This window comes from Neopelma chrysocephalum, unplaced genomic scaffold, assembly GCF_003984885.1.
Source record: "Neopelma chrysocephalum unplaced genomic scaffold, ASM398488v2 Primary Assembly neopelma1_215, whole genome shotgun sequence".
NCBI classification, from domain to species: Eukaryota; Metazoa; Chordata; class Aves; order Passeriformes; family Pipridae; genus Neopelma; species Neopelma chrysocephalum.
In genome coordinates this window covers 166,413-190,248 of record NW_020897877.1, presented here as the reverse complement: position 1 = coordinate 190,248, position 23,836 = coordinate 166,413, and the positions used below count along the sequence as shown (strand labels likewise).

At 48.0% G+C, this 23,836-nt stretch overlaps 3 protein-coding genes and 3 long non-coding RNA genes across 13 annotated transcripts in view; 4 read left to right on the top strand and 2 right to left on the bottom strand.

The window, feature by feature from the left end:
- NMRK2 (nicotinamide riboside kinase 2) overlaps positions 1-1,315 on the bottom strand; it is a 7,738-nt gene extending 6,423 nt beyond the window's left edge. The window contains exon 1 of one of the 4 annotated variants that reach the window (XM_027703265.1): positions 1,124-1,315. In XM_027703265.1, the coding sequence (XP_027559066.1) occupies positions 1,124-1,149 (26 nt within the window). In that variant the 5' untranslated portion in view covers positions 1,150-1,315. Of the gene's footprint in view, positions 1-30; positions 322-1,123 lie in introns of those variants that run through there. The other 3 variants (XM_027703262.1, XM_027703263.1, XM_027703264.1) reach the window with 3 other exon arrangements.
- Positions 128-7,083, top strand: LOC113977270. The gene is made up of 3 exons (XR_003537299.1): positions 128-239; positions 2,793-2,979; positions 6,874-7,083. It is a non-coding gene; the product is annotated as an uncharacterized LOC113977270 (long non-coding RNA).
- Positions 7,084-7,750: 667 nt separating this feature from the next.
- On the top strand, positions 7,751-10,204 carry LOC113977271. Of its 2 annotated transcripts, none has more exons than XR_003537301.1 (3): positions 7,751-7,885; positions 8,661-8,771; positions 10,171-10,204. It is a non-coding gene; the product is annotated as an uncharacterized LOC113977271 (long non-coding RNA). The 2 variants fall into 2 exon arrangements; XR_003537300.1 differs by lacking the exon at positions 7,751-7,885 and adding an exon at positions 7,894-8,163.
- Positions 10,205-12,170: 1,966 nt separating this feature from the next.
- The window catches only part of ATCAY (ATCAY, caytaxin), a 34,450-nt gene continuing 22,784 nt past the window's right edge, over positions 12,171-23,836 (bottom strand). Inside the window, exons 1-12 of one of the 4 annotated variants that reach the window (XM_027703257.1) lie at positions 22,007-22,201; positions 20,288-20,352; positions 19,696-19,917; positions 19,224-19,409; positions 18,523-18,625; positions 17,936-18,067; positions 17,351-17,437; positions 16,539-16,637; positions 16,286-16,321; positions 15,467-15,502; positions 14,757-14,792; positions 12,171-14,448 (exon numbers count right to left, since the gene is read on the bottom strand). In XM_027703257.1, the coding sequence (XP_027559058.1) occupies positions 14,439-14,448; positions 14,757-14,792; positions 15,467-15,502; positions 16,286-16,321; positions 16,539-16,637; positions 17,351-17,437; positions 17,936-18,067; positions 18,523-18,625; positions 19,224-19,409; positions 19,696-19,917; positions 20,288-20,330 (990 nt within the window). In that variant the 5' untranslated portion in view covers positions 20,331-20,352; positions 22,007-22,201 and the 3' untranslated portion in view covers positions 12,171-14,438. Of the gene's footprint in view, positions 14,449-14,756; positions 14,793-15,466; positions 15,503-16,285; positions 16,322-16,538; positions 16,638-17,350; positions 17,438-17,935; positions 18,068-18,522; positions 18,626-19,223; positions 19,410-19,695; positions 19,918-20,287; positions 20,359-22,006; positions 22,202-23,836 lie in introns of those variants that run through there. The other 3 variants (XM_027703256.1, XM_027703259.1, XM_027703258.1) reach the window with 3 other exon arrangements.
- LOC113977269 lies at positions 13,909-15,681 on the top strand. The gene is made up of 3 exons (XR_003537298.1): positions 13,909-14,024; positions 14,262-14,500; positions 15,080-15,681. It is a non-coding gene; the product is annotated as an uncharacterized LOC113977269 (long non-coding RNA).
- Positions 17,857-23,836, top strand: part of LOC113977267 — a 24,481-nt gene continuing 18,501 nt past the window's right edge. Inside the window, exon 1 of the mRNA XM_027703260.1 lies at positions 17,857-17,884. The gene's annotated coding sequence lies outside the window, so the exon portion shown is untranslated. The remainder of the gene's footprint in view (positions 17,885-23,836) is intronic.

The following is a 23,836-nucleotide window of genomic DNA, read 5'->3' as shown; positions in this document are numbered from 1 at the left end:
AGTTCGCCCCCTCACAGTTCGCCCCCTCACAGTTCGCCCCCTCACAGCCGCCGCTCCCCGCCCGCGCTGGGGACACCCGGCCCGAGGTGGGGCCGCCGGGCCGCCCCCGCTCCGCTCCCTCCGGGCGCCCTTCCAGCCCTTCCCCGCGGGCTCCGCTCCCTCAGGGCGGCGCGGGCTCCCTCGTGTAAAATCCCCGAATGATCGTCCTCTCCCATGGAGAGCTTGTTCCTCTGTAATAGGTTCGTATTTTATCCCAAGGCTGTACAGATCCCTCAGTCCTGTATTATTAATATAATAATAATCCATATTATCTGCCAACGCTCCTTTCCCCAAACCCTCCTGCTGTGCTCTCGTGCTGTCTCGGCACACGCAAACTTCCTAAATCCTAATTTTTAAAAGAAAGCTTTTTGCACACCACCACCCCCCTGTCTTGTTTGAAACAGGATTTTCCCCCTCGTGGTCTTTCAGAGAAGGTTTTAACAGAAATTTTTTTGTCTCTGTGACCTCTGAATTTACTTGAGATACTTTTTTCCACCTCAGCATCCCTCCTATTAAGCCTATAAAAGGATATATAAAACCATAGATAAAAATATATACATATATACACACACATGTAAAAATTGTATATATAAATATACAAAGAGCGTATATAAATATATAAAAGTATATAAACTAAGTGTATATAAAAGTATATGCTGCCCTGCAGAGCTCTCTATATTCAAGCAGCATCTGTTCTGTTAAGGCTATACAAGTATATATAAAAGGATATATAAAATAATATAAAAGGATATATAAAATAATATAAAAGCATATATAAAATATATATTAAGGAATTTATAAAAGGATATATAAAATAATATAAAAGGATATATAAAATATATATTAAGGAATTTATAAAAGGATATATAAATTACATATAAAAGGATATATAAACTACATATAAAAGCTTGTGCCACCCTGCAGAGCTCTCTGTATTTAAGCAGCTTGAATTAAGTCTGAGTTGCCTCATCTCTCAAATCCTGTACCCTGAATATTATTTTATAGCCAGATAAATAATCTCCAAGCCAAGTACAACAATTAAAAGGAAAAATAACATATATCCCCAACATCAGCAGGGACTTACCCTCCGATGCCTATGATGTATTTCATTTTGCCGAGTCGCCTCCTTTGCCGGAATGTGGCGAGGACAAAAAAAAACCACGATTTAAAAAGACTGAAACAACTTTCAGAGGAAGGAAAAACTACGGCTGCCCCTGTTCCCTCTTTGCTCTGACTCGGCTTTGCCTCCCTGACTCGTTCATTGAGGGAAAAAGGCGGATTTGGCGCGGATTTATAGGGCCGTGTCCCCGCCCCGGCGCTGATGGAAGAACCCTGTGACCATCATGAGCCCGATGTCACGTTTTGGGGGGGTTGAGCCAGTCCTCGTCCCCACGTCACATCTGGGTCAGCCAACCCTCACCCCGGTGTCACATTCTGGGGGGTTCAGCCACCATCTAATGTCACATTTTGGGGTTTCAGCCACCATCCGATGTCACACTTGGGGGGTGTTCAGCCAACCCTTCGATGCCATTTTTGGGGGTGTTCAAGCCTCACCCTAATTTCATATTTTGGGAGGGCTCATCCAACCCTCTGATATCACATTTTGGAGGAGTTCATCAAACCCTCTGATGTCACATTTTGAGGGGGTTCAGCCAACCCTGCGATGCTATTTTTGGGGGGGTTCAACCCTCACCCTGATTTCATATTTTGGGGGGGGGGTCATCCAACCCTCTGATGTCACATTTTGGGGGGGTTCATCCAACCCTCTTATGTCACATTTTGGGGGGGGCTCATCAAACCTTCCAATGTCCCATTTGGAGGGGCTTCATCCACCTTCTGATATCACATTTTGGGGGGGCTCAGCCACTGTCTAATATCAGATTTTGGAGGGGGTTCAACCCTCTCCCTCTTGTCACATTTTGGGGGGGGTTCCACCAACCCTTTGATACTATTTTTGTGGGGGTTCAACCCTTACCCTGATTTCATATTTTGGGAGGGCTCATCCAACTCTCCAATGTCCCATTTTGGGGGGGGTTCTGCAAACCCTCCAATGTCCCATTTTGGGGGTTCAGCCCCTCTTCCAATGCCCCATTTTGGGGGGGGTTCTGCAAGCCCTCCACTGTCCCATTTTGGGGGGGGTTCAGCCAACCCTCCAACATCCCATTTTGGGGGGATTCTGCAAACCCTTCAATGTCCCGTTTTGGGGGGGGTTCTGCAAACCCTCAAATGTCCCATTTTGGGGGTTCAGCGCCTCTTCCAATATCCCATTTTGGGGGGTTCAGCCCCTCTTCCAGCATCCCATTTTGGAGGGGGTTCTGCAAACCCTCCAATGCCCCTTTTTAGGGCTTCAGCCCCTCTTCCACTGTCCCATTTCGGAGGGGTCGAACCCTCGCCCCGATGTCACTCTCTGGACCTGCACCTGTCCCTCTCCCTCGCCGGCCCCGTGCCGTGACGGGGCCAAAAATAACTTTTTGGCGAGCTCGTCCTTTGCCTAAATTAGTCATTAGGGTAGGTGGAAATGTCACCCCTTTTGACAATTCCCCCCGGGAAGGCTCAGAGGTGTGTGTGGATATAATTAAGTCGCTTTTTTTTCCTCGCTGTCTCTCCCTTCCATTCCTTTATTCCCCAATTCCCATTTGATTATTTGAAACCGAGAAGGAAAATTTTCCTCTAAACTTCTGCTGGGGGGAAAAAATAAAAACAAAAAGGGGGGAGAACTTCATTTTAATTTTATTTTTTTTAATTCCTTTTAGTCAAGCTGTTGGGAGTGTGGAGAGGCTGAGCAGTGAATCCACCCGGACTGTTTCCCTTTGACTCTTTAGGAGGAACTTTTTGGAACAGTTTATTTTATATATATTTATTTGACAAAGCCCTAAAATATTATCTGTCCAACAAATCTCCTCCTCCACAGTTTATTTAAGTAAAGTAAACCTTTTTAAGGTAAGTTCAATCTACCTGAGCTACTTTCTCACCCCCTGCTTTAATTTGAATTATTCCAGCTGCTTCTAAAATTGTCTCAGCAATGCCAAGTGAAGGCAGAGTTACCAACAGCATTTTTTTTTCTCAGGTGTCAACACTTTAATATTTAAATAATATCTTGCCTTCAATCACTCAAATCATTGTGTGCCTTTATAAAATCACTCTATGGCAGGATGAAAAGGCCACTGTTAAAAGTATTAAAGGTTCCTTGTCCTGCAGCGGGTTGGAAAGTAACTATAAAAAATTTAGGAACACCAAAATTTAGGGGGTTTGGGGTCCTGTTGGGTTTCTTTGCAGCTTTGGGGTCTGCAGAGCTGATCCTGGCCCCGTGTCCTTGTCCCAAGGGATGAGTGGGAAGCAGCTGGACCGTGGGGTGAGTTCCCTGTGCCCACAGCAGTGCAGAGATGCTGCTTTAATTCTGATTTTTGGGTAGCACCTCCATCATCTACCCACTGGCTGGGAAGTATTTTGCCTTGAGCTTTTCAGCTCTTACAGTAAAAAATCCAAATATCCAGGATTTCCCCCCTAAGAGTCCAAGGGAAGGGTTTTTAATTCCTAAAAATGCCCCCTCCCCAGGGCAGGGTGGGCACAGCTCCAGCCTCCCAAACAGAGGCTAATCCAGATCAAGATGCACTTTGGGCTGTGGGGGCACATTTTTGGGAAGTTTTCCTATAAAAATATAGATATTCAGATGTTCCCTAAGCAGTAGGATTTCTCTAGGATCCTACAGAACATTTTAGTTCTGGCAGCAAATGGCACCTGCTTTGGCCCATTATCCCGTGGCTCCACCTTATTAATCCCCCCAGTATTTTATGGATACTTTTCCTCAAATTATGCAATAATTTGACCACATCAACTTTTATTCAGAGCTGCTCCCAAGCTGTTAATTGTTTAAATTCAATTTAACTGGAATTTTTCTGTTTCAGACCTGAGGAAAGTGTTTGTGGCCTAAACCCTCCTTTGTCTCACCCCAGCTGTGTCCGTTGGGCTAAAAAAAAAACAAAAAAAAAGAGGTTTATTTTTCTCTACAAAGTTGTTTTCTGCTCCTCAACCACAAGGCCAAGGCCCAGTGCTTTGATCATGAATAAACACGAGCTGCAAATTAGGAAATTATTAACTGCCAGAGGTCAAGATTCTGGAGGTCTTGCAAGTGAAGAGGTGGAAGGCAAGAAAAGAAATCGGGTTTAAAGGTAGAACCTGGTAAATCTGTGGGTGGGAACAGAGCAAATGAGCTTTTCCAATCTTAATTCTGGGTGATTCCACTTATTTTTTATGGTCAATATTAATGGACAATTGGTTGTTCCTAGAGAAACCACTTGTAATTACGTTTTCACCATCATTTCCGAGGTAAAATGGAAATTCCAGAGGAATTTGGAGCTTGGATTCTTGGGTTGGAGTGAGCCAGGACTCCTGGGGAAGCTGCATTTCCAGCTGGGAAAAAATCAGAAAAACTGCCCTAAAATTACCTCCCTGCTCGACATTTTGATGCCCTTTACTGCTTTTCCCTCCCATCCCTGAGTTAGGAAAGTGTCTGGGTTAAGAAACCAGATTCCAGGGATTATTTTGCCACGTTTGGAGGGGGGAAAAAAAAACCCCAGGAGGCTCCAAAGTCGTGTCGGAGTCCTGAGGGGACGCGGGGCTTTGGTCACCTCTGCTCCAGTTCTTTGCACTGGAGACCTGCTAATCCAAATATTTTTGGAACAGGCCGCCCTCAGGAGCGAAGTTTGGGATCTGCCCAGCGGGATTTGCCAAGGGGGAACACGGTTCAGGATTCCAGGTGGGGTTTTTATCCCTGGAAAAACGAGTTATGGAGAGAAACAACGGATTTCCAGTGCAGAGAGCAGATTGTGGCGGGATCTGGCTGAGTTGTTTGGGATCAGGGAATTCCAGAGCATCATCCCACTGTCTCTACAAGGAATTATAACACTCTGTTTCTTCTGAAAACAGAGGGGATGAAGGACAGGAGGCACATTTATTGTTGTGGTGTGGGTTTTGTTTTTAATCTCACATCTGCAAATCTCATTCCTGTCAAGCGCAAAACTCATTTTTCCTCGGTGTAAAATCTCCTTTTTAAACCTTTTTTGCCCCTCACTGCTTCAAATCTTATTCCTGTCAAGTGCAAACCTCATTTTTCCTCGGTGTAAAATCTCCTTTTAAAACCTTTTTTCCCCCCTCAGTGCTCCCATGGACGTTCCTGCCTTTCCCTGAGTTGGGTTTTAAGCTCCTTGCCGTGGTTTTTGCTCTCACCCCCCTCTCCCTGCTCGTGCCCCCAAACATCCCGGGAGGTGCCATTCACCCACATAGCTCAAATTCCCAAATTCCTGGCTGGCCTCAGCCCTGCTGTTCCCTTTGGAGGTGCCATGTGCCTGCTGTATTTGGAGCTCACATTCCAGCTGCCTCCTGCCTCCTTCCCTCCCAACAAACCCCCCGAGTGACACGGACGGCGACACTTCCACTCCCCAGACACCCCAAACTTCCCCCAGACCGTAAAAACACAACTTATACAAGTGGCAGATGTTCAACAGATGTTCAGAAATGCCTTTTTTGGGGTGATTTATATTTTAGGCACCTCAAACTTCCTTTTTTTGGGGGCTTGTTTATCCCCCAGCTACGTTATCTTCCCAACACTTTACTCACACAAATGCCATTCACCGCCGGGCTTGAATCAAAGACAGGGAATGTTCCCTCTCTCCACGTTATTTTTAGGATACTAATGTTTACTAAAAGGGAATATTAATCTTCTTTGTTAAAAAAGGGAGCTAAATTTAGCAGGAGGCAGTTGAAGAACCGTGGAGCCATCACTGTGTTGTTGCCCTGGGATGGTTTAGTTTCTGGGTGCCCACTGACCTTTCTGCTGCACAATGTGACTCATTCCTCCTGCAGCTTTAATTCCCAGTTTTAAATCCCTCACTAATCATAAGACATTGTTGATGGCACCAAGGTTAGGCCAAGGTTCCTCGTCAGAGGCGAGGAATGAGAGTAATTTTCACTCTGGAACTTGGAAATTTGGGGTTATTTGTTCTTTCCAGAATGTTGGGTGGCTCCTTCTCCGAGGCCTGGGGAGGTTCCCGAACCCTCCCTGGAGGAAGGTGGGTTTTGATTGGAAGGAAAAATGGGAGAACATCATGAGAGCAGCACTTTGTGAACCTCCAGCAGCTCACAGTGAGGAAAATTCAGGTAGTGGAATAAGGAAGTTAATTAATGTAATGTTGGGGTGTCCTGTGCAGGGGTGAAGTTTAACTGGATGATCCCCATGGGTTCCTTTGAACTCAGGATATTCCAAGATTCCATGAAAAGCCTGAATGAAGAACAAGAGGGTGAAGGGAATAAAAGGAGCAGATTAATCTGAAGTGAGAGGGAAGGGAAAACTGGAGCCTGAGGGCAGCCACGTGGTTAGTGAGGAATTCCAACCAGAGATGAAGGAATCCTTCTCCATTCTCAGCTCCCAAAATATCAGATTATACAGGTGTTTCACTCCCCACACTGCTCTTCCCAAACTTTTCCTCCCTGGAGCCCTTTGGAGCTGTTGATTGTGATGCTCCAAGAAAGGCCCTTCCTTCGAGTCCAGTGGAATTTTGTGTCGTGGAATTCGTGCCTAGAGAGGCAAAAATGGGTAAAATATGCAAGAAATGCCCTATTTGGGGATCTGTGTGGTGCCAGGTAACCATTGCAGTAATTCCAGGGATAAATCTTTACAAAGATGCCAGACATTTCCAGTGTCACTGGACAGCTGGAATGTGTTTGTGGATGTTGGACATTAAATTATATCGCTGTAAATTAAAGTAGCAAAGAATTAAAAGCATTTTTAAAGAGTAACAGAATACCAATTTTTTATCTCTCTGGTTTATATTCCAGGAGAGGAAATGTCTAATTTTATTCCTCACTTTTGGCCAGTGTGGGCTGTGCTGATGGATGAGAGGAGAGGGAGAAGGAAAATGAAGGAGGAGAAGGAATAAAACATGGAATAAGCACTGAAGCTTTTCCCAGCAAACACACAGGGAAGGAGCTGAGCTGGGAAATGTGTTGCCAGCATGACATGATCCATCCAACATTCCCAAATATTCCCAGATAGGTTTGACAGACTCTTCCAAACCAGCCTGAAGAGGGAACAGAGAGACAGCAGAGGGAACTTTCCCTTCTCCTGCTGTTCAAACTCCTGGTTGGAGGTTTCCCTGACCCTTGTGCCTCTGGAATTCCCAGACCACCATCCTCCCACTGCACCTGCCCCGTTGGAGACACTCCCTTGTCCCAGGGGGGAATTCCTGAGGGAAAGGATTCCAAGGAGAAACCCTTTGGGTTGTTGGAGCTCAAAAAAAAAAAAAAAGAGCCTCAAAGAGAGCAAATAATTCCTCTGGGGTTGGGGAGAGGAAAGGAAACCACAGGATTCCTGTTTCTCACCCACGGGAGGTGCATTCCTGGATAAATTATCACTTTTACGCTTTCCTACCAATTCTAAATGTTACCAATAATCTTTCTGCTCTTTTCCACATCCTTAACCCTCCTTCCCAGCTTCTTCCCCATCCTTCCTCCCTGTTTTCTGCTCCATCCCAATTCCTGCATCCCCAATCCCTGCCAGACCATCCTGGTGGATTTTTGAGGGGTGGGATCTCTCCCCAAAGAGGAGGGTTAATAAATAAATAAATAAATAAATAAATAAATATTTGGAATTTAGGGCAGGGTTCATGGTGGTAGAACCATTAATCACTAACCTTGATTTGTTTGCCTGCAGCTCCACGGACTAAAAACGATCTGAACACAATAATTCAGGGAACTGAAACATTTTGGCCTTGAAGGAACCAAAACAATGTCGAAATGGGTTGATGTGGTGCAAGAATCACCCGTAATTTCTCTTTCCTTGCCATTCCAGGTACAAAATCCTACTTTTATACCTCACATTTGGGTCTTATTCTGCCTAAAGACTTGAGTTTTCTGGGGTGGATGTTCCGTGAGGGCCTGAAAACCCACGACTGGAATGTGTTGGCTTCCTCTCCTGCTCCAAATCTCTTCTCCAAACTCGGGCTTTTCAGCAGCATTCCCTGGTTAATCTCCAGCCTGGGGTTACTCAGGGAAACCCAGAGCTTTGGAGCCCGTTGGATTGTCAAACAAAAGCTCAAACCAACAGCAAGTCCCAGGAATTCACCCAAGGTGACAAACTGAGTGATCAAAGTGTGTGTTGGGAAGGGAAGGAATGTTCCACCACTTTCCCTTTTCCGCTTGTGTTATCCCTTTGTTTCCCTCCCCTCGGGTCTGATTCTTTTTTTTTTATTTTTCATTTCATTTTTCATTTTTTCACTGATGAATCCCAAAGGATTTGTGTGTGTGTGGTGTAAAACTGGATATTCCCAGAGCAGTGGAGGGGGAGAAGCCTCACCACAGAGTGATTCATCCCCTCCCAAGGCAGGTGAAATCATCTCTTGTCATCCACTAATTTAGGCTCAGTATCTCATTTTTAGGTTGATAAAACAAGGTGGGATGGATCTCACCCCTCACATGGAGTTTAATTGTTCAGGGGGAAATTCTAATTGTCTTAAACTGGGAATCTTCGGCTCCTCTTTGTGAGGGATCAGGATCAGCCACGCTGGGAATATTCTGTGAATATTCTGTGCCATAATTAGCACATCCTTGAATAAAACTTCATTCAGGAGCCTCAGTCATTGCAAAGGGAAGAACCTGCACGTGGGAGAAGAGATTCCCACTTGGATGACAGTTTAATTCACAACTCGTGTGACAGGAGAGGTTCCAGCATTGAGGAGGTGGGAAAACACTGATTTGTCACTCACTGATTTCTCACTCCAAGTGACAAAACTGAGGTCGAAACAGAAAGGGAATTTTCTGGTTTGGAGGAAAAAAAAAAACCCACCAGGCTTTTAAAAACTATTTTTACCTCGCTATGGTGATAATTTTTCTTATATTTTTTTTTCCCCTGCCTTAAAATTAGAGCTGGTGAGGAAGCAAATGTGAGATCCAGAAAGGCAGCAGGAAATTTGGGTGGGTTTCAGGCACCAAATTAAAATTAAAAGAGTCATGAAAATTCCACGGGTGGAATGGAAAAACATCTGGAAAATTAACCTGACATTCTGCTGATCTTAATCCCAGGTGCCACCAGCCTGGATAAAAGGAATATAAATAAATATAAATATACCCTGGATCACTTGTGGAGTGGAGAGGAGTGAGGTAAGTGCCCAACTCATCCTGAAAGGCCTTCTCTGGTTCCCAGGATGATCTTCCTTGGCTTTTAAAGCCTGATGAATGTAAAGAGTGATATAAAATTGCAGCAGGATGTAAAGAAGAATATAAAATTGCAATAGGGAGACCTGTATATTCATATTTTCAATTCATTAATTGACATATGGTAATAACTTATCTAAACCCACTTAAACAGCTCTAGCACTTTCCTGTAAATACTTCATTATTTTTATAATAAAATAATTTAATATAAAATTAATATGAAATTATATTTATAAAATATAAATTATATATAGAAATATATAAATTTATATTGAATTAAAAATTTATTGGGATTTGGAGGTTTTTTCTGTTTGAGTTGGGGTTTTTTGTGTGTGCTTGGTGTTATAATTTAATTATAATTCTAATTTAATTCCCAATCACGTTCCTAATTGGATTATAAAAGCAGATGTAAAAATAAAGTGTGATTAAAAAAAAAACTTGAGTGGAGTTGATGGAAAGCCGAGGAAAGCAATTTTTCCATGACTCTTTGCTAAAGCTGAAGGAATCTGGGAAAGATCATCCTCCAGAATAGAAGTTATTTTCATACAAAACCCACTTTGAGATGTTAATTTTGCAGTGTCAGAATTTCCAGGGAGCACTTTGACTGCCTTTCTTCAAGGGAACAGCATCCAAACGAAAAAATTTCCATCATATTTTCCACATGGAGCCAAAGTCTAAATAAAAGCTACTGACAAAAAAAAACAAAAAAGAAAAAAAAAAAAGAGAGGGGGATGCAGTTTTGCTGAAGGATTAGTCTCATTTTAATTGAATATCCACAGATTTTTATGGAATAATACGAAGCAAAAAAATCTGAATTACATATTGAACAGAGATCTAGGTCTGCTACCACCAACCACCTAATTACAAACACTGTAGAAAAATGACATTTCACACGTTTTGTTTGGTTGTTTTTTCTTTTTACAGGTCGGTTTGGGTTGAAAGGGCCCACTGGAAAGGAAAAAAAAAAAACCAAAAAACAAACTGAAATTGTGGTTTCTTGTCATGGTGAGTGGGAAAATTCACTTTTACCAGTAACATGCTGCATTTCTGCCTGCCAGGAAATCAGGAAATACAAAAGAGAAAACATTTGCTTGTGTGTTTAGAGCCATTTTTCTGTCCTCTTTTCACCCCCTGGCAGGTTATTTCCACCTGCCTTTCCTTCACTCCCGTGGTTTTTAATCCCTAGAGCTCTAAAAAAAAGAATAAAAGAGGATTTGTCGCCTTTAAAACCTTTCCCACCGGGGTCTCTCATCCAGGTGTTTGCAAAATTGTCTTTGGAAAAAAAAAAAATGGGATGGAAAAAGTGCCATGAGGGAAGCTCTAAATATCCACTCACATTTACACAGTATTGTACAGAAAAACTTGGATTGGATCCAACTGGAATATACAGCAGCAGCATCCCAGTTTTAATTCCTTGTGTCTTCCTGGTGATTCGGGATGAAAAATTTCTCGGATGGTCCCAAATCTGGATGATCCTCCATGAAAAAAACAAAACAAAAACAAAAACAAAAACCCAGAGTAGTTCTGGGATCTGAGAAGTGCCTGGGACAAATCCTGTGGCAACCTGGAGGAGATGGGAAGGTAAAATTCCCAGCCTGGAATCAAGTGTAGAGGAAGAAATCTGATTTTTTTTCGGGCTGTGAGATGAAGTTGAGCCGTTAAATCCACCCCGAGGAAGAACAGAGAGATTGTTGTGAGCATAAAACAACTTCTCCTGCAGCTCAAATGTGGCTTTCCATGGATTCACCATGAGAAAAACCCCACCTCCTTAAGGTGGAATCCAAGAGCAGAAGCTGTTTCGTGCAATACACTGAATATTCAGTCCAAATATTGACCCTCCAGAAGTGGTTTTATGAGGCAGAAACGAGGCCTGGAGCACACTGGGGACACTGGCCAGTCCAGCAGGGTTGCTAAAGGGATGCAGGTGATTTAATTTTAAATTTTAAATGTATTTTTAGGTCTATACACCACTCAAAGTTATGATGTAAATGCACTTTTAGCAGCAACAATTCAGGTTTATCCACGTCCAACTGAGTTTTGTCGCTCCGTGTTTGGGAAAGGGAACCAACAACTTTCTGTGTTTCTGTCCAAGAATTTATAGCTTTTTTTTTAGGCAAGTAACACCTAAAATCAGTGTCTGAAAGAAGGGAATTATTTTTTTAAATTTGTTGCTATAAAATGCAGTTTTTACATTTAAGCTTTAATTTGTCCTTTGTGGGCTGCGGGTTCTTCTCTGTGTGGAAAAGACACATAAACATCATCCATCCATCCATCCATCCATCCAGGAACATAAAACTTTGTACACTCATAAAATCCTCTTAAAAATTAAAATACAGTGCATACCACTCCCTTAGAAAGTGCACTTCTTAAAAAAAAAAGAACTTTTAAATTGACTTTTGTGTATTGAAACAACTGATCAAGGTTGGGATCTTGAAGTGAAAATCGGTGATCTCTCCTTTCCACAGCTGAAATTCCCTTTTCCCGAAGGAACTGCTTGGAAAAAAATGGGAAGTTTCATCTTCACATTCCTCTAATTTCATTTTTTTTCTGACAATGTAGGCAGAGTGTCTTTGGAAAGAAAGAAAACAACCCAAACCCCCACATTCTTGTGGGGTGGAGGTTGCTGAGGATCCAGAGCCTTTCTGTTCCTCCAGGGGCCAAGATTGAAGGAATTGGAGGTTTTCTGATCTTCCACATCCATGTTTTCCAGAACAGCAATATTTTCCAGGAGGTTGGGAATGTTTTTAACGGATTTGATGCCCACAAAAGCTTTCTAGAGTTGGATTTTTACCCCATTATTAAATGTTTTATCCGTTTTATTCACTGTATAACTGCAAACTTCCCTTGCAGGGCCCGACTGCACCGTGTCCTCTGTGGAAAGCTGATGATTTTTTTTCTGTGGAAAGCTGATGATTTTTTTTTTCTTTGTTTAAATACATAAAAAAAGTCTCAAAAAGAAAAGAGGAAAACCTAATTTAAGTGTTCTCAGTCGGGAGACGGTGAATTCTCAGAGACCACGAGGAGATTTGTGATTGTTCCTAATTGGGAGCTCAAATTAATTGACTCAAGAAAAGTCCTTTCCTTAGTTTCAGTGGGTTGCTCAGCCCCTCTGCTGACAGACCCAGCTCTGCAGATGGGAATTCTATTTGGGAATTCCATTTGGGAATTCCATTTGGGAATTCCTGGCTGCTGCTGCTTCTACCTCCAGACAGTTCCCTGTGGAACTTCAGCAGGGAGATGTCACTTGGCAGAACCCAAAAAAAACCCTGAAGGGCTGGGTTTTGGGGGGGTTTTTTTGTGCCCAGAATTCACTTTATAGAATCCCAGGATGGGTTTGGGTTGGGAGGGACCTTAAAGCTCATCCAGTTCCATGAAAAGGTTGCTCCAACCTGACCTTGAAATCCTTTGTCGATAATAATAATAATAATGATAAATAAATTTATAATGATGTTTCCAGAAAGCTGTGGAGCTCGATGCTTGTTTGGTGCTTGTTATTAACATGCCAGTGAGGTGGAATGGGGAGGTTTTTTGCCATCTTCACCCATCCTGGGGGGATGCTGTGGGTGCTCTGCTTTTCATGCAAAGGTCTGGTCAGCAAATACATCCACGACTGAAGTGCATGAGGATGGGTCTCAAAGGAGAACTAACCTTAAGAAGTACATATTTGGTGCTTCTTTGTAGCATTCAGGGAAATAAAGATCTCACCCGTGGTGGTTTTAGTCACTAAAAGGAAAAAAAAAAGAGCAGCTTTGTGTATCCAGAGGGATCCGTCCCTGTCTTGAGGGAAATCTTGCTCAGCCAGAATTCTCCTGGAAATATTCTTTAAGTGGTGAAACAGGCAGGTGATTCTCCATCTGCAGGTGTCTGGGAGGGGTTTTACCTGATCCCAGAATCCCAGAATGGTTTGGGTTGGAAGGGACCTTAAACTCATCCAGTCCCACCCCCTGCCACGGGCAGGGACACCTCCCACTATCCCAGGTTGCTCCAACCTGGCTTTGGACACTTCCAGGGATGGGGATGTAACCTGGGGCTGGTGGAGTAACTTCCAAATCATTTTGGCCAGAGGGTTGTTCCTTAATTTACTTTTCCCCCCTTTCCTTTGCTCACAGGATCCTCACGAGTTCCCAGATCCAAATTTCCAGAGGCAACGTCACACCGGAAGCTGAACCCAGCCCCGTGCCCTGCGTTCTCCAGGGGAGGGGATATTCCAGGCAGGAAAGCTGATGGATGAGGGCCCTCAGGAGGAAAACTTCCAACATTTTAGCAGCTTGTCTCCTCAGTGGGAGGTATTTGACAGGGAGTGATTGTCCAGGGCTGTGACATCGAGATGAAGACGAGGCGTGGAAACCGTTCCCGTCCGCGGGGCTACTCCCGAACCCAGACCTTTTTTGGGATGTGCGTGGAGAAGATGCTCCCAGGAAGGTTCTGTGGAGGCTGCCATTCCAGGGGGGACTCCTTCAGAGCTCCCAGAGTGCCTTACACACCGGAATGGAACAAATCAGGGAAAAAAAAACCCCAAAACGTGGCATTTCCTCACGGGAACGAGGATTGAGGAGCTGGCAATGACTTCACTGAGACAGCCAAGGCTGGAAGTGCTGCTGAGGCCGTTGGGCACTTGGTATTTTCAGGAAGAAACACACACTGGCTATAAAAAGGAGGGAAAAGCTCTTTTCATTGCCTGTATTAGTTATTCCCTGGGCTCTCGGGCTGTTGTGGAGGAACCTGGGGGTGCAGCTTTAAAGCAAAAACGTCTCCGCGCTGGCCAGCAGCGAGTTCAGGTGGGTTTATAATTTAAACAACAAAATAAATCTCTTTCTGGGCTGGGGACTAATGGGTTAGAGGATGCTCTTAACTTACTACAAGGTGTGTATTTGCACTGTGTCACAGCTCTCCACAGACCTTTCCAGAAACACGCCAGAACCTGTCCTGAAAAGTGCTTTTCTTGGCCTGCTTTGTTTTGTGGGGTTTGGTTTTGTTTGTTTGTTTGTTGTTGTTGTTCTTTTTTTTTTTTTAAGGTAAAATCTTTCCAAAAAGGTTAAAGAACTTTGCATCTTGGAGATAGAGGAGGCAGGCTCCGGGATCTTACAGGACTTGGAATAAGATGGTGACAAGGTCTTGTCCCAAAAGGTCATTGCCATGGGTGGCTGCCAGGCTGTGTCCTTCCACTCCATCCATCCACCTCCTGCTTCCATTCAGGACATACTGGGAAGGAACAGAGAGAGAGACAGGAGTTATTTTTAGGCAGCAAACTGAGGTAAAAATTTTTTATTATTCCCACCACATCAAAATTAGGGTAAATTTGGGTGTAATCATTTACAAAACTGTCCTGGGGACAAATATGATACAATTCGTGGCTTTAACGGGCAGAGGGGCCCGTTGGGTGCCCAGAAGTGGCACCAGGGGGATGGATCCTGAGTCTAACTCAGGCTGGGCTTTCTTGTTCATGGATTACAAATGCCATGAAATCTGTCCTGGAGACAAACAAAGGAAGGGGGAGGTCCAGCTCAAACCTGGTTTCTTGATCCTCTCCTGGAGGCACAGGCCTGCTGGGAAGAGAACCAGCACAACAGTGAGTGAATCTCCACCACAAACCAGTGCCCCTCTCTTTGCCCTGAACTCCTTTTATTTCTCAGAACAATTCAGTGATCAAAACTCCTTTTTCTCTGGGAAAACAGCAGAAATATTCCCTGTTCCCCCCTCAGGAGAGTCAGACAGAATGAAAAGAGAGGCTGCATCGCTCTGAAGCAGAGCCAAAACCAGGCCAAATTCTCCTGGTGTAGGATTTTGGCGCTGCCCTTCCAAACCCCTCTAGAATTTTCTTTCCCATCTCAAGTTACGGCCTCGGGTTTGCTCCCTGTGCCCACAGGGAAACGTGTCCAGCAGCAGCAGCAGCAGCAGCAGCAGCATTTGAACCCTCTGCATTGCTGCACCCTGCAAATGCTGCCCCTGAATGTCAGGAGAGCATTCCCAGGGCCTCTGGCTCAGCTCTGGGATCACTCCCTGCACGGAGCAGGGGCAGGAATCCGCTGGCAGAGGGGAAGGTCGGGGACACCTCAGCACTGGTGGCACCCGGAGCTGCCCGGGGAGAGGAGAGGCTTTATCAGCTCCTGAACACTTTGGGAATGTCCTGTTGGATCCAACCATCCCCTGGGGGTGTTCCCAATCCGTGGGGCTGTTCCCACCCCCAAACACTGAGGGATAAATCAAACAGGGTCGTTACCTTTCCCTCTCAGCCATGTCTTGTTTCTCTTCTGCCCTGTAAACACAAATCACGTTTGGAATCAACGCCCTGAGGTGAACAGTGGGAAGGAAGGGGAGAATCCAGGGCCCTTCTGGGGTGATGGGTGGACCTTGGAGAGGTCAGCAGTGGTCTCCAGTCCCTGGGACCCCCGGCCCTGGTGACCCTCGTGCTCCAGGAGCTGGGCTGGACAACTCAATCCTCCCAAACTGGCATCTCCCACTCAGGCACCAGCACCAGGAGGGGTTGTGGCACCTGTGCTGACCCAGGGGGTCTTTCCTCTCTCCTTCCCTGCCTCTTGTTTTCCCTGGAGTCATCCCTGCTCACAGCCAGCCCTCCCACCAGCATTTCTGACCCAAAGCACCGGGGAGGGAGCAGCTCTGGAAAATGAGACCAAATAAACTGCACAAACTGAAGTCCCTCTTCATGCCACTCCACAGGGATGAAGTGGCTTTTAAAACAAGCACAAGGGCTCACTTTAGGGTCAGTTTGCTGCTCAAATAGGGATAATGTGCCTGTTTTATACAGAGAGTGGTGTCTGATGACCTTTGGGAGCACAGACAGTGTGTGATGAGGTTCTGTGGATAAATAGCCTTCTAATCTATGGATAAATAATAACCTTTTAATCAAGCTTCTCCCTCCTCCAGCTTTTACTGACTCAGAGAAAATCAGTGCAGGATCTTGGGGTGGGAGGAACGTGGAATTTACTGGTTATAACACAAATAGTGATGGGAGAAAGCAACAACACCCCAAGAAAATGAACCCACTCTCCACCCTCCCCCCCCTAAAAATTAATTTTACCTTTCTTTTCTGGCCTTGATCCTCTCTTCCTCATATCTGCAAGAAAGAGGAAATGTTCTTTAAGTGGAAATTGTTCACTCTTAGTAAATTCAATGTTTGCTCTGAAGGTGACAGGAGCTCTGTGCTGGCACAGTGTGAGACACGAGTAAGGCAAGGTTTGCCCCAGGCAAATCCGTGGATTTTGACTCAGCACAAGGTGGGATGTCTGTCCTGCCCCTCCCCAGAGCTGCCCCAGGGCCCCTCTGGCACTCACTGTAGGACACAGTCTGGGATCTGCACGTGCTCCATGGGGATGAGCTGCTCCAGCTCCTCCAGGGTGTGGACGTACTGGATCTTATTGATGAACTTCACACTGGCAGGGAGAGAGAAACAGTGCACCAAGGAGGCCTTGGGGTGATGTTCCCTCCACAGGAAGTCAGGGTTTTCCTGATGGAAACTCTGCATGTCTGTGCCCACCTCCCCCCTAAAAGCCAGGGGGGGAGTCTAAAAGCTGTGGTGAGACCCTACGTTACTGCTCCTCCCCATATCTGCAGGAGGCCAAAAGGACACCATTCCCTCACTTCCCAGCAAATCCTCATGCCCTACCCACTGGGACAAACTCTGCTCTGGGTCCAGACCACCCCAGTGTCTCCCAAAACCACCTCTGGAGTCGTCCTTGGAAGTGTCAGAGAGAAGAAGGACAAGGGACAAACAGCCTCACCTTGGTTGCTCCTGGCCTAATGATGAGCTTAAAATCTGATTTGTGAGATTAAAGCCAGGGGAACATCATGAAGCTGTGTCAGGGGGGATTTAGGATGGATCTCAGGGAAAGGTTCTTCCTCCCCAGAGGGTGGTTGGGCACTGCCCAGGCTCCCCAGGGTTTGGTCACAGTCCCAAAGCTGCCAGAGCTCCAGGAGGGTTTGGACAACGCTCTGAGGGACAGGGTGGGATTGTTGGGGTGTCTGTGCAGGGCCAGGAGTTGAACTAATGATCCTTGTGGCACCCTCTCAACTCAGAATATTCCAGGATCCCGTGATTCCAGACTTCCACTCCAAACCCAGCCGAGCCTGGGAATGTTCTGCTCACCTGATGAAGGGTCTGGATATCGCCAGCACCGTCCGGATGAACCACGACGGGTGCACGATGATCAGGGCTTTGAGGTTTTTACGGAGCCTGGGAAAGAGTCAAGGCACAGAAGTCAAATCCAGGGGACATTCCCTAAATTCCCCATGCCCTTTAGGAAGCCCCAGCCCGGCTCAGAGGCTGCAGGACACTGCTCTGCTCAGGGGCTGTGCCAACCTGAGCTCTGCCAAGGGGCTCATGAGGGAGGAGGAGAGCCTGGAGGAAGTCAGAAATTTGGGATAGAGGAAGGAATTACAGACTCTGGGCAGTGAGAAAGGAGGAGGGTTGGCAGGGAGCGCTGTGAGGAAGAGATGGGAGGGTGGGGAGGCCCTGGCACAGGTTGCCCAGAGAAGCTGTGGCTGCCCCTGGATCCCTGGAAGTGTCCAAGGCCAGGTTGGAGCACCCTGGGATAATGGAAGGTGTCCCTGCCCATGGAGGGGGTGGAACTGGATGGGCTTTAAGGTCCTTCCAACCCAACCCATTCTGGGATTCTGTGTGGTGGGGAGAGGCCTGGGAAGAAAGAAGAGGCCACCCCAGCAGGGTTCCCACCTTCTGTCGATCATCTGGTAGCATTTCTTGAGCCAGCCCAGGCCCGGCATCCTCCGCCGCGGCGTCGCCCCATTCAGGTACACGATCATGTAATCCTCAGCCACCAGCAGCTCCAGGCTGCTGATCACGTACCTGTTGGGTGAGCAAAAGGGACAAGAGACTGGAAAATCCACCCTGGAGCTTTCCCCAAGTGTTTTACCCCAAAATGCCTCCAAGACTCTTTCTTTGCAGGCCTTGGAAGAGGTTTGGATTCTCCCGGCGCCTCCGGGGACTGCCCAGGGATGTGTCAGTGCAGTTCAGGCTCTGATGGACACCCCAGCTCTGTTCTCTCCCAGCTGCTGAGCATCCCACACGTGCTCCAGCCTGGATGTGAGTCCATCACTGGCATCATTAACCCGGAATGTTTGAATGCTTTGACTTGTTGGACTCGGAGTCGGGGCCAGCGACGCTCGCCCCGATCTGCAGCTGCACACTGAGGATGTTTGGCCTGGATTCAGACCATTCCCAGCTGATGTTCCTGATGTAATGAGTGCAGGGAAACCCTGGAGATGCTTCCCTCACCCTCCTCTCCCTTCCCAGGCACTTACAGGAAGAGGTTTTCCATGATGTAGTGGTAATCAGCCAGGTTGCTGTCGGGGAGGTAACAGGCAGCAAAGACAATGATGGCATTGAGACCTTCTCCGTAGTATCCTGGGAAAGAAAAACACAGGCAACACCATGAGGTTTTCCAGGGAAAGATTTAAGAGCTGAGGATGAAACAGCAGGAAGTTGTGTTGTCAAATTCGGGCCCGGGGCGGTTTTTGTGTCTCTGTCCAGCTCCAGGTGAGTTTTGTCCCTCTTTGGACCTCCTTCACCAGGAGGTTTCCTCCTGGTTTGGGCTGTAACATGTGTTTGGTGTTCAGGGAAGGAATTTGGGGGTTTCAGAGCTGGGTTGTTCCTTGGCTTTGCTTGGATTTTGGAAAGAGCACCGACTGTGGATGTGTCAACCTTTGCTGTCCCTCTGGAGCAGCTCAGGCACCAAGCTGGAGGAGTTCAACCCCCCCAGGCCCTTCATCACTGCCCACACCAGGCCTGAGGGTTGGGAACAGTCCCTCTCTCTGTTAATTCAAACCCCACTGCAGTGACTACATTTTTAGACCCTTTTTAGAGCAGTTTTTAGCACGATCCGGGCGCTTTTTGCTTCTTGCCTTGTAACTTCACAAAACAAACAGTAAAATTTCCTATAAACAGGAACCAAACAGTCCTGGAATCCTTGACAGAGACCTCCCTGAGGCAGGACCTCTCTCACCTCCGTGTGTCACCACTCTCATGTAGGGTTTGATCATCTGGAGGTCGATCCTGTGCTCCTGCTCCCCGATGATGACGGTCCTCCAGAGCCGCCCGTTGGTGGCACTGCCATCCTCTGTCCCCCCGTCCCCAAACAGGTCTGCACTGTCCCCAGGCATGTTCTTGGCCGTGGCTACGGGAGTGTCATCTGGAAAAGGGACAGATCTGCCTTTAATCTAATGCAGGAAGAGGTTTTGGAGACAAGAACCCCGGAAATGGTGCTGGGATTGTGATCCACCCACAGCTTTGATCTGTGCAAGTTTATGGTGCTTAATAATCCTGCTCTGTTGCCAAAATATTACACAAATAAGCTTAAAATCTCCTTTTCCTTGTCAACCCTCCACTACTGATGGTGAATTGTGTCAGAAGTCATTAAAATGAGGCTAAAAAACCACCCCAACCCTGCAAAACTCACCCAGAACCAGCCCTTTTACCTTCCCATTCCAGTTCGTTCCCGTTGCCCAGGAATTCGAGGGAATCTGTCTCATCAGGTGTTTCAATATCATCCACATTAATATCCAGGTCATCTGGAGTGTCCAGGAAGTCATCAGAGAGGATGGAGCCTTCACTCTGGTCCAGGGAAATGTTGATTTCAGGTGCAACAAGTGTCTTCCGCTTACGATGCGCCCCGTTAAAATTTAAAGTATTGGGGGGAGCTGGAGTTAAAAGGAAAACAACTGACAGGTTGTCCTGGTCTTGTATCCTTCTTGCTTCCTCATGGATATCCCAGGTTCTGGGCTGGGTGGTGGATCAGGGGACTGGGAGGCACTGGGAGTGGCTGGATGGAAGTGCCCGTGGGAGATCCCTATTTCTTGGGAGATCCCTATTTCTTGGGAGATCCCTATTTCTTGGGAGATCCCTATTTCCTCCCCCAGGAGATTCAATTAGGAGATTCAAATCTCTGCTTGCTTTCTTTTCCTCCCCCCCCACAGGAATTTTTGTGGCTAATCCAAGGGAAGTGGCTCTCTCCCTGCCTGCAAGCTGCCATTCCCCTTTGGATGGTGGAGGAGGCAGGGTGGTACTTACAGGATGTGTTCTCGTCTTCCGTGGGGCTTCCCAGTGACTCCATCCCTGTCTCTTCTGGGAGAGGTCTGCAGGATGTGGAGGGAAAACACAGGAGAGAGCAGGTGATGTTTAGGAAAAAATCCCTTCATGGCAGACAGAGGAGAGAATGGGGACAGCAGGGAAGGACACACAACCCCACATGTGCTCTGCCCCTTCCCTTTTCCCAGTAAACTCAAGCTGAGGGATTCCCTCAGGGAATTTGCCCTCCTGGAGCGCTGTGCAATCCCTAGTAACCTCCAAACTATCCCTGCATTTACACCCTCATCCAGCCAAGAGGCTGGAAAATCCAGCCAGGGACACGGGAACAAATCCTGACCCCGGAAGAGCCTGGTAACATCCTCATTCTCCATATTATCCCCATTTTTTATTCTGTAGGAATTCAGAGGATCCCAGCCCAGCAAAACTTCCTCCAAACCTGGGAAGCAGCTGCTCCTTGGAGGTGGCTTTGCCGGGGGGCAGCTGATGTTCAAGGCAAGGACCAAACCCCGGGTGTGACCCCGAATTGTCACCCCCACCCTCACCTCAGCCCCCATTTGGTGCCTCCCAACCCCTGGCTGAGCTCTGGAAGCGGGTTCATTCCATGCCAACACCCAGACACCAGCATTCCAACCCTTATTTTGGAGCCAGAGGCTGACCCACCACTCCCTTTCCTGCTCAGAATTTGGGATGTGCAGCCCCTCGTGCCCCCTCCTGGTCCAAAGCACTGTCCCTCCAGCCATGGGCCAAAGCCATCCAGGGATTTATAGGTCGATTTTCCTGGACAGATGCTAAAGTCAAACCACAGCACGTGGCTGTGACCCTTTGGAAGCTGCTGGAGTTGCTCCTGACCCATCCTGGGGTGAGTGAAGCTGGAATTTGGCCCCAGTGCTACAGTGCTGGTGGCTGAGCCTCAGGCTGCCCACCCTGAGCTGGGCACTTCCCAGATGCTTTTCCCCTTAATTTGAGCTGGGATTCATGCCTGTCCCTGGCATGAGCTGGGTTTGACACTCCTGGACCAAACCCCACCAACCCCCCGTGACAAATTCGTGTGGTCAAATCTCATTTCTGGAAGCTCCCCCTCCCCAGGGGGGGAAGGGCTCGTGCCTCCAGCTGGAAAATCCCGGTGCTGGGACAGCCCTGGGATATAACAGGGGGTGAATCCAGGAGTTTTAAGGATGAGGATGGGCCTGTGAGGAGGCTGGTCCTGCAGCTGCTGCTCCAGCGACACAGAGAGGGAGGTGACGGAGGCAGGACCCAGCCCAGCTCTGCCCTGCAAAGGCTCCTCTTCCCGCTGCCATGACACCAGAGCCACCCGCCAAATTAAACCCTATAAATATGTAGATTAAGGGATAATCCTCTGCTCCCTGGTTATTGTATATTTATGAGAGCTGAGGACCTGATCCCGGGCACGTGCTCCTTGTGCAGCGCCCGGAGCCACGATATTCCCGAGGAGTCGGGAAGACCCCTGGGCCCCCTCCAGCTCCTCCTCCCCCCTTCTGCTTTTGTTCCCACCCAGGCCTGGCTGGTTGTTTATCCATCGGGAGCACAATTTGGTGACACAGCATCCGAATGGGAAGGGGAGGGAAGGGGGGGCAGCTCTTCCCGAGTACGTGCTGCAGCCCGGCAGCTGCTCCCTCATCCCGGGATTCGTGTCAGGACAGCGATTCCAAAGCCAGAGGGCAAGAAAAAGCCCTTCCTTACCTTCCCAAAGGCTGCTCCGATCGCTCCCTCCCGCGTCAATCCTCCTTCCCCAAAAGCGCTCAGCCCCAGATCCCGAGATTCCCGGAGCGCAGCAGTTTTCCTAAGGGTTGGGTGCCACCATTTTGCTCCCTTGCCGGTCCCTGCTTCCCTCTCCCAGCCCCTTTTCCAGGGACCCGAGCGGTCCCCGATCCGGGATCGGCGGGATGCGGGATGCAGGGAGCGGGCCCGCCGGGCTCGGCGGGATGCGGGATGCAGTGAGCATGCTCCCGATCCCAGCCTACGGCATCAGCCCCGCGCTCCAGCCGAGACACAACGTCTGGAATAAACCTTCCCGGAGCGGCAGGAGGGAGGATCCTCCTTCCCCTCCCCGCTCCCTTAGGGCCGTGACATCCCACCTGCCGCGCAGGAGCTGCTCCTGCTGCGGCTCAGCTTTTCGGGAAGGGATGGGAATGTTTCTGCTGAATCCCAGATCCTTGTCTAGGATGTGGTTTTTCCTTTTTTTTTTGGTCTTTTTTTTTTTTTCCCGTGGCAAGATTGGCTAATCCCAGGCAGGCAAAAATAGCTCTGCAGCAAATCAGCTGCTGGAGAGCTGCTGTCCCACATGCAGCAGCTTCTGCCCTATTATTTCGCTGCTTCCAGGGCTGGAAAATGGTAATTTATTTATTTTCATGCCGACTGGAACCCAGCTGGCCTTCCCTCGTTTGCCAAGGGGCTGTTCAGGCTTTGTCTCACTTGCATCATTCCCGATTTAATCCCTCTGCAGCAGCCTGGGGAGCGCAGCCCCAGCGCTCCGGCCTCGTCCCTGTTCCCTGCCCTGCTGCCCACATCCCTTTGCCTCTTCCCAGGTTTCATTCCCAAGGCAGGAGCGATGTGTGGTGCTGAGGGCTCTGCAGGAGCAATGCCTCTGGAAGGCTTGGCTGGCTGTGGGAAGTTTGTTGCTGGCACGGGAAGTGCGGGACGGAGCTCGGAGAGGACGGTCGGGTTGGTGCCGGGCTGGCCAGGAGCTCCACCAGCTTTATCCCAGATTCCCTAGGAAGCTTTGGATCAATGTTTTCCTTCCTGTGCCTCACTTTCTATATTTTTCTGAGCAACCTGGGCTAGTGGAAGGTGTCCCTGGCCCACGGCAGGGGGTGGAATGAGATGAGCTTTAAGGTCCCTTCCAACCCAAACCATTCCGTGATTCCTATTTAAACCTCCATTTCCTTTCTATACCTCTCTCTCTCTCCTTTCTACTCCATTAAAACCCTGTTGGCACAGCACTCCAGGGGAGCCTGAGGCTGGCAAAGATCCACCAGCCCAAAGCTCTGCTCTGGGAGGGAAATCAAATCCCTCCTGGAAACCCGAGGGCTTGGCTGAGCCCACCCTGGGGGCCAGCGGAAGGACAAGATGTGTCCTGTGGGCTGGGAGACAGAGGGGCTTAGAAGAAGGATGCAGCTGGAGCTGGGATGAACAGAGCCAGGCTCATCCAAGTGCTGGGATGAACAGAGCCAGGTTCATCCCAGGGCTGGGAAGAACAGGAGCCCCTTTCTTGGCGGGCAGGGGCCGTACGTGCCCACGGCACACACGGCACAGTGTCTGGGAATACTGGGGCTCTGTGGGGTTTGGATGCAGCTGGAGCAGGGTGGGACAGCCCTGGAAGCCCCTCGGGGCTGCAGGAAGGGCTGGGAAGGGCTCTGTGTGCCCAGAGGGATTTAGAGCTGGATCCCAGAGTAGCTGGGGTTGGAAGGGACCTCTGGAGATCACCCAGTCCGACTGCCCTCCCCAGGGAGGGTCACTAAGGCAGGTGACATTCCAGGTGGGTTTGGAATGTCTCCAGAGAGGGAGACTCCA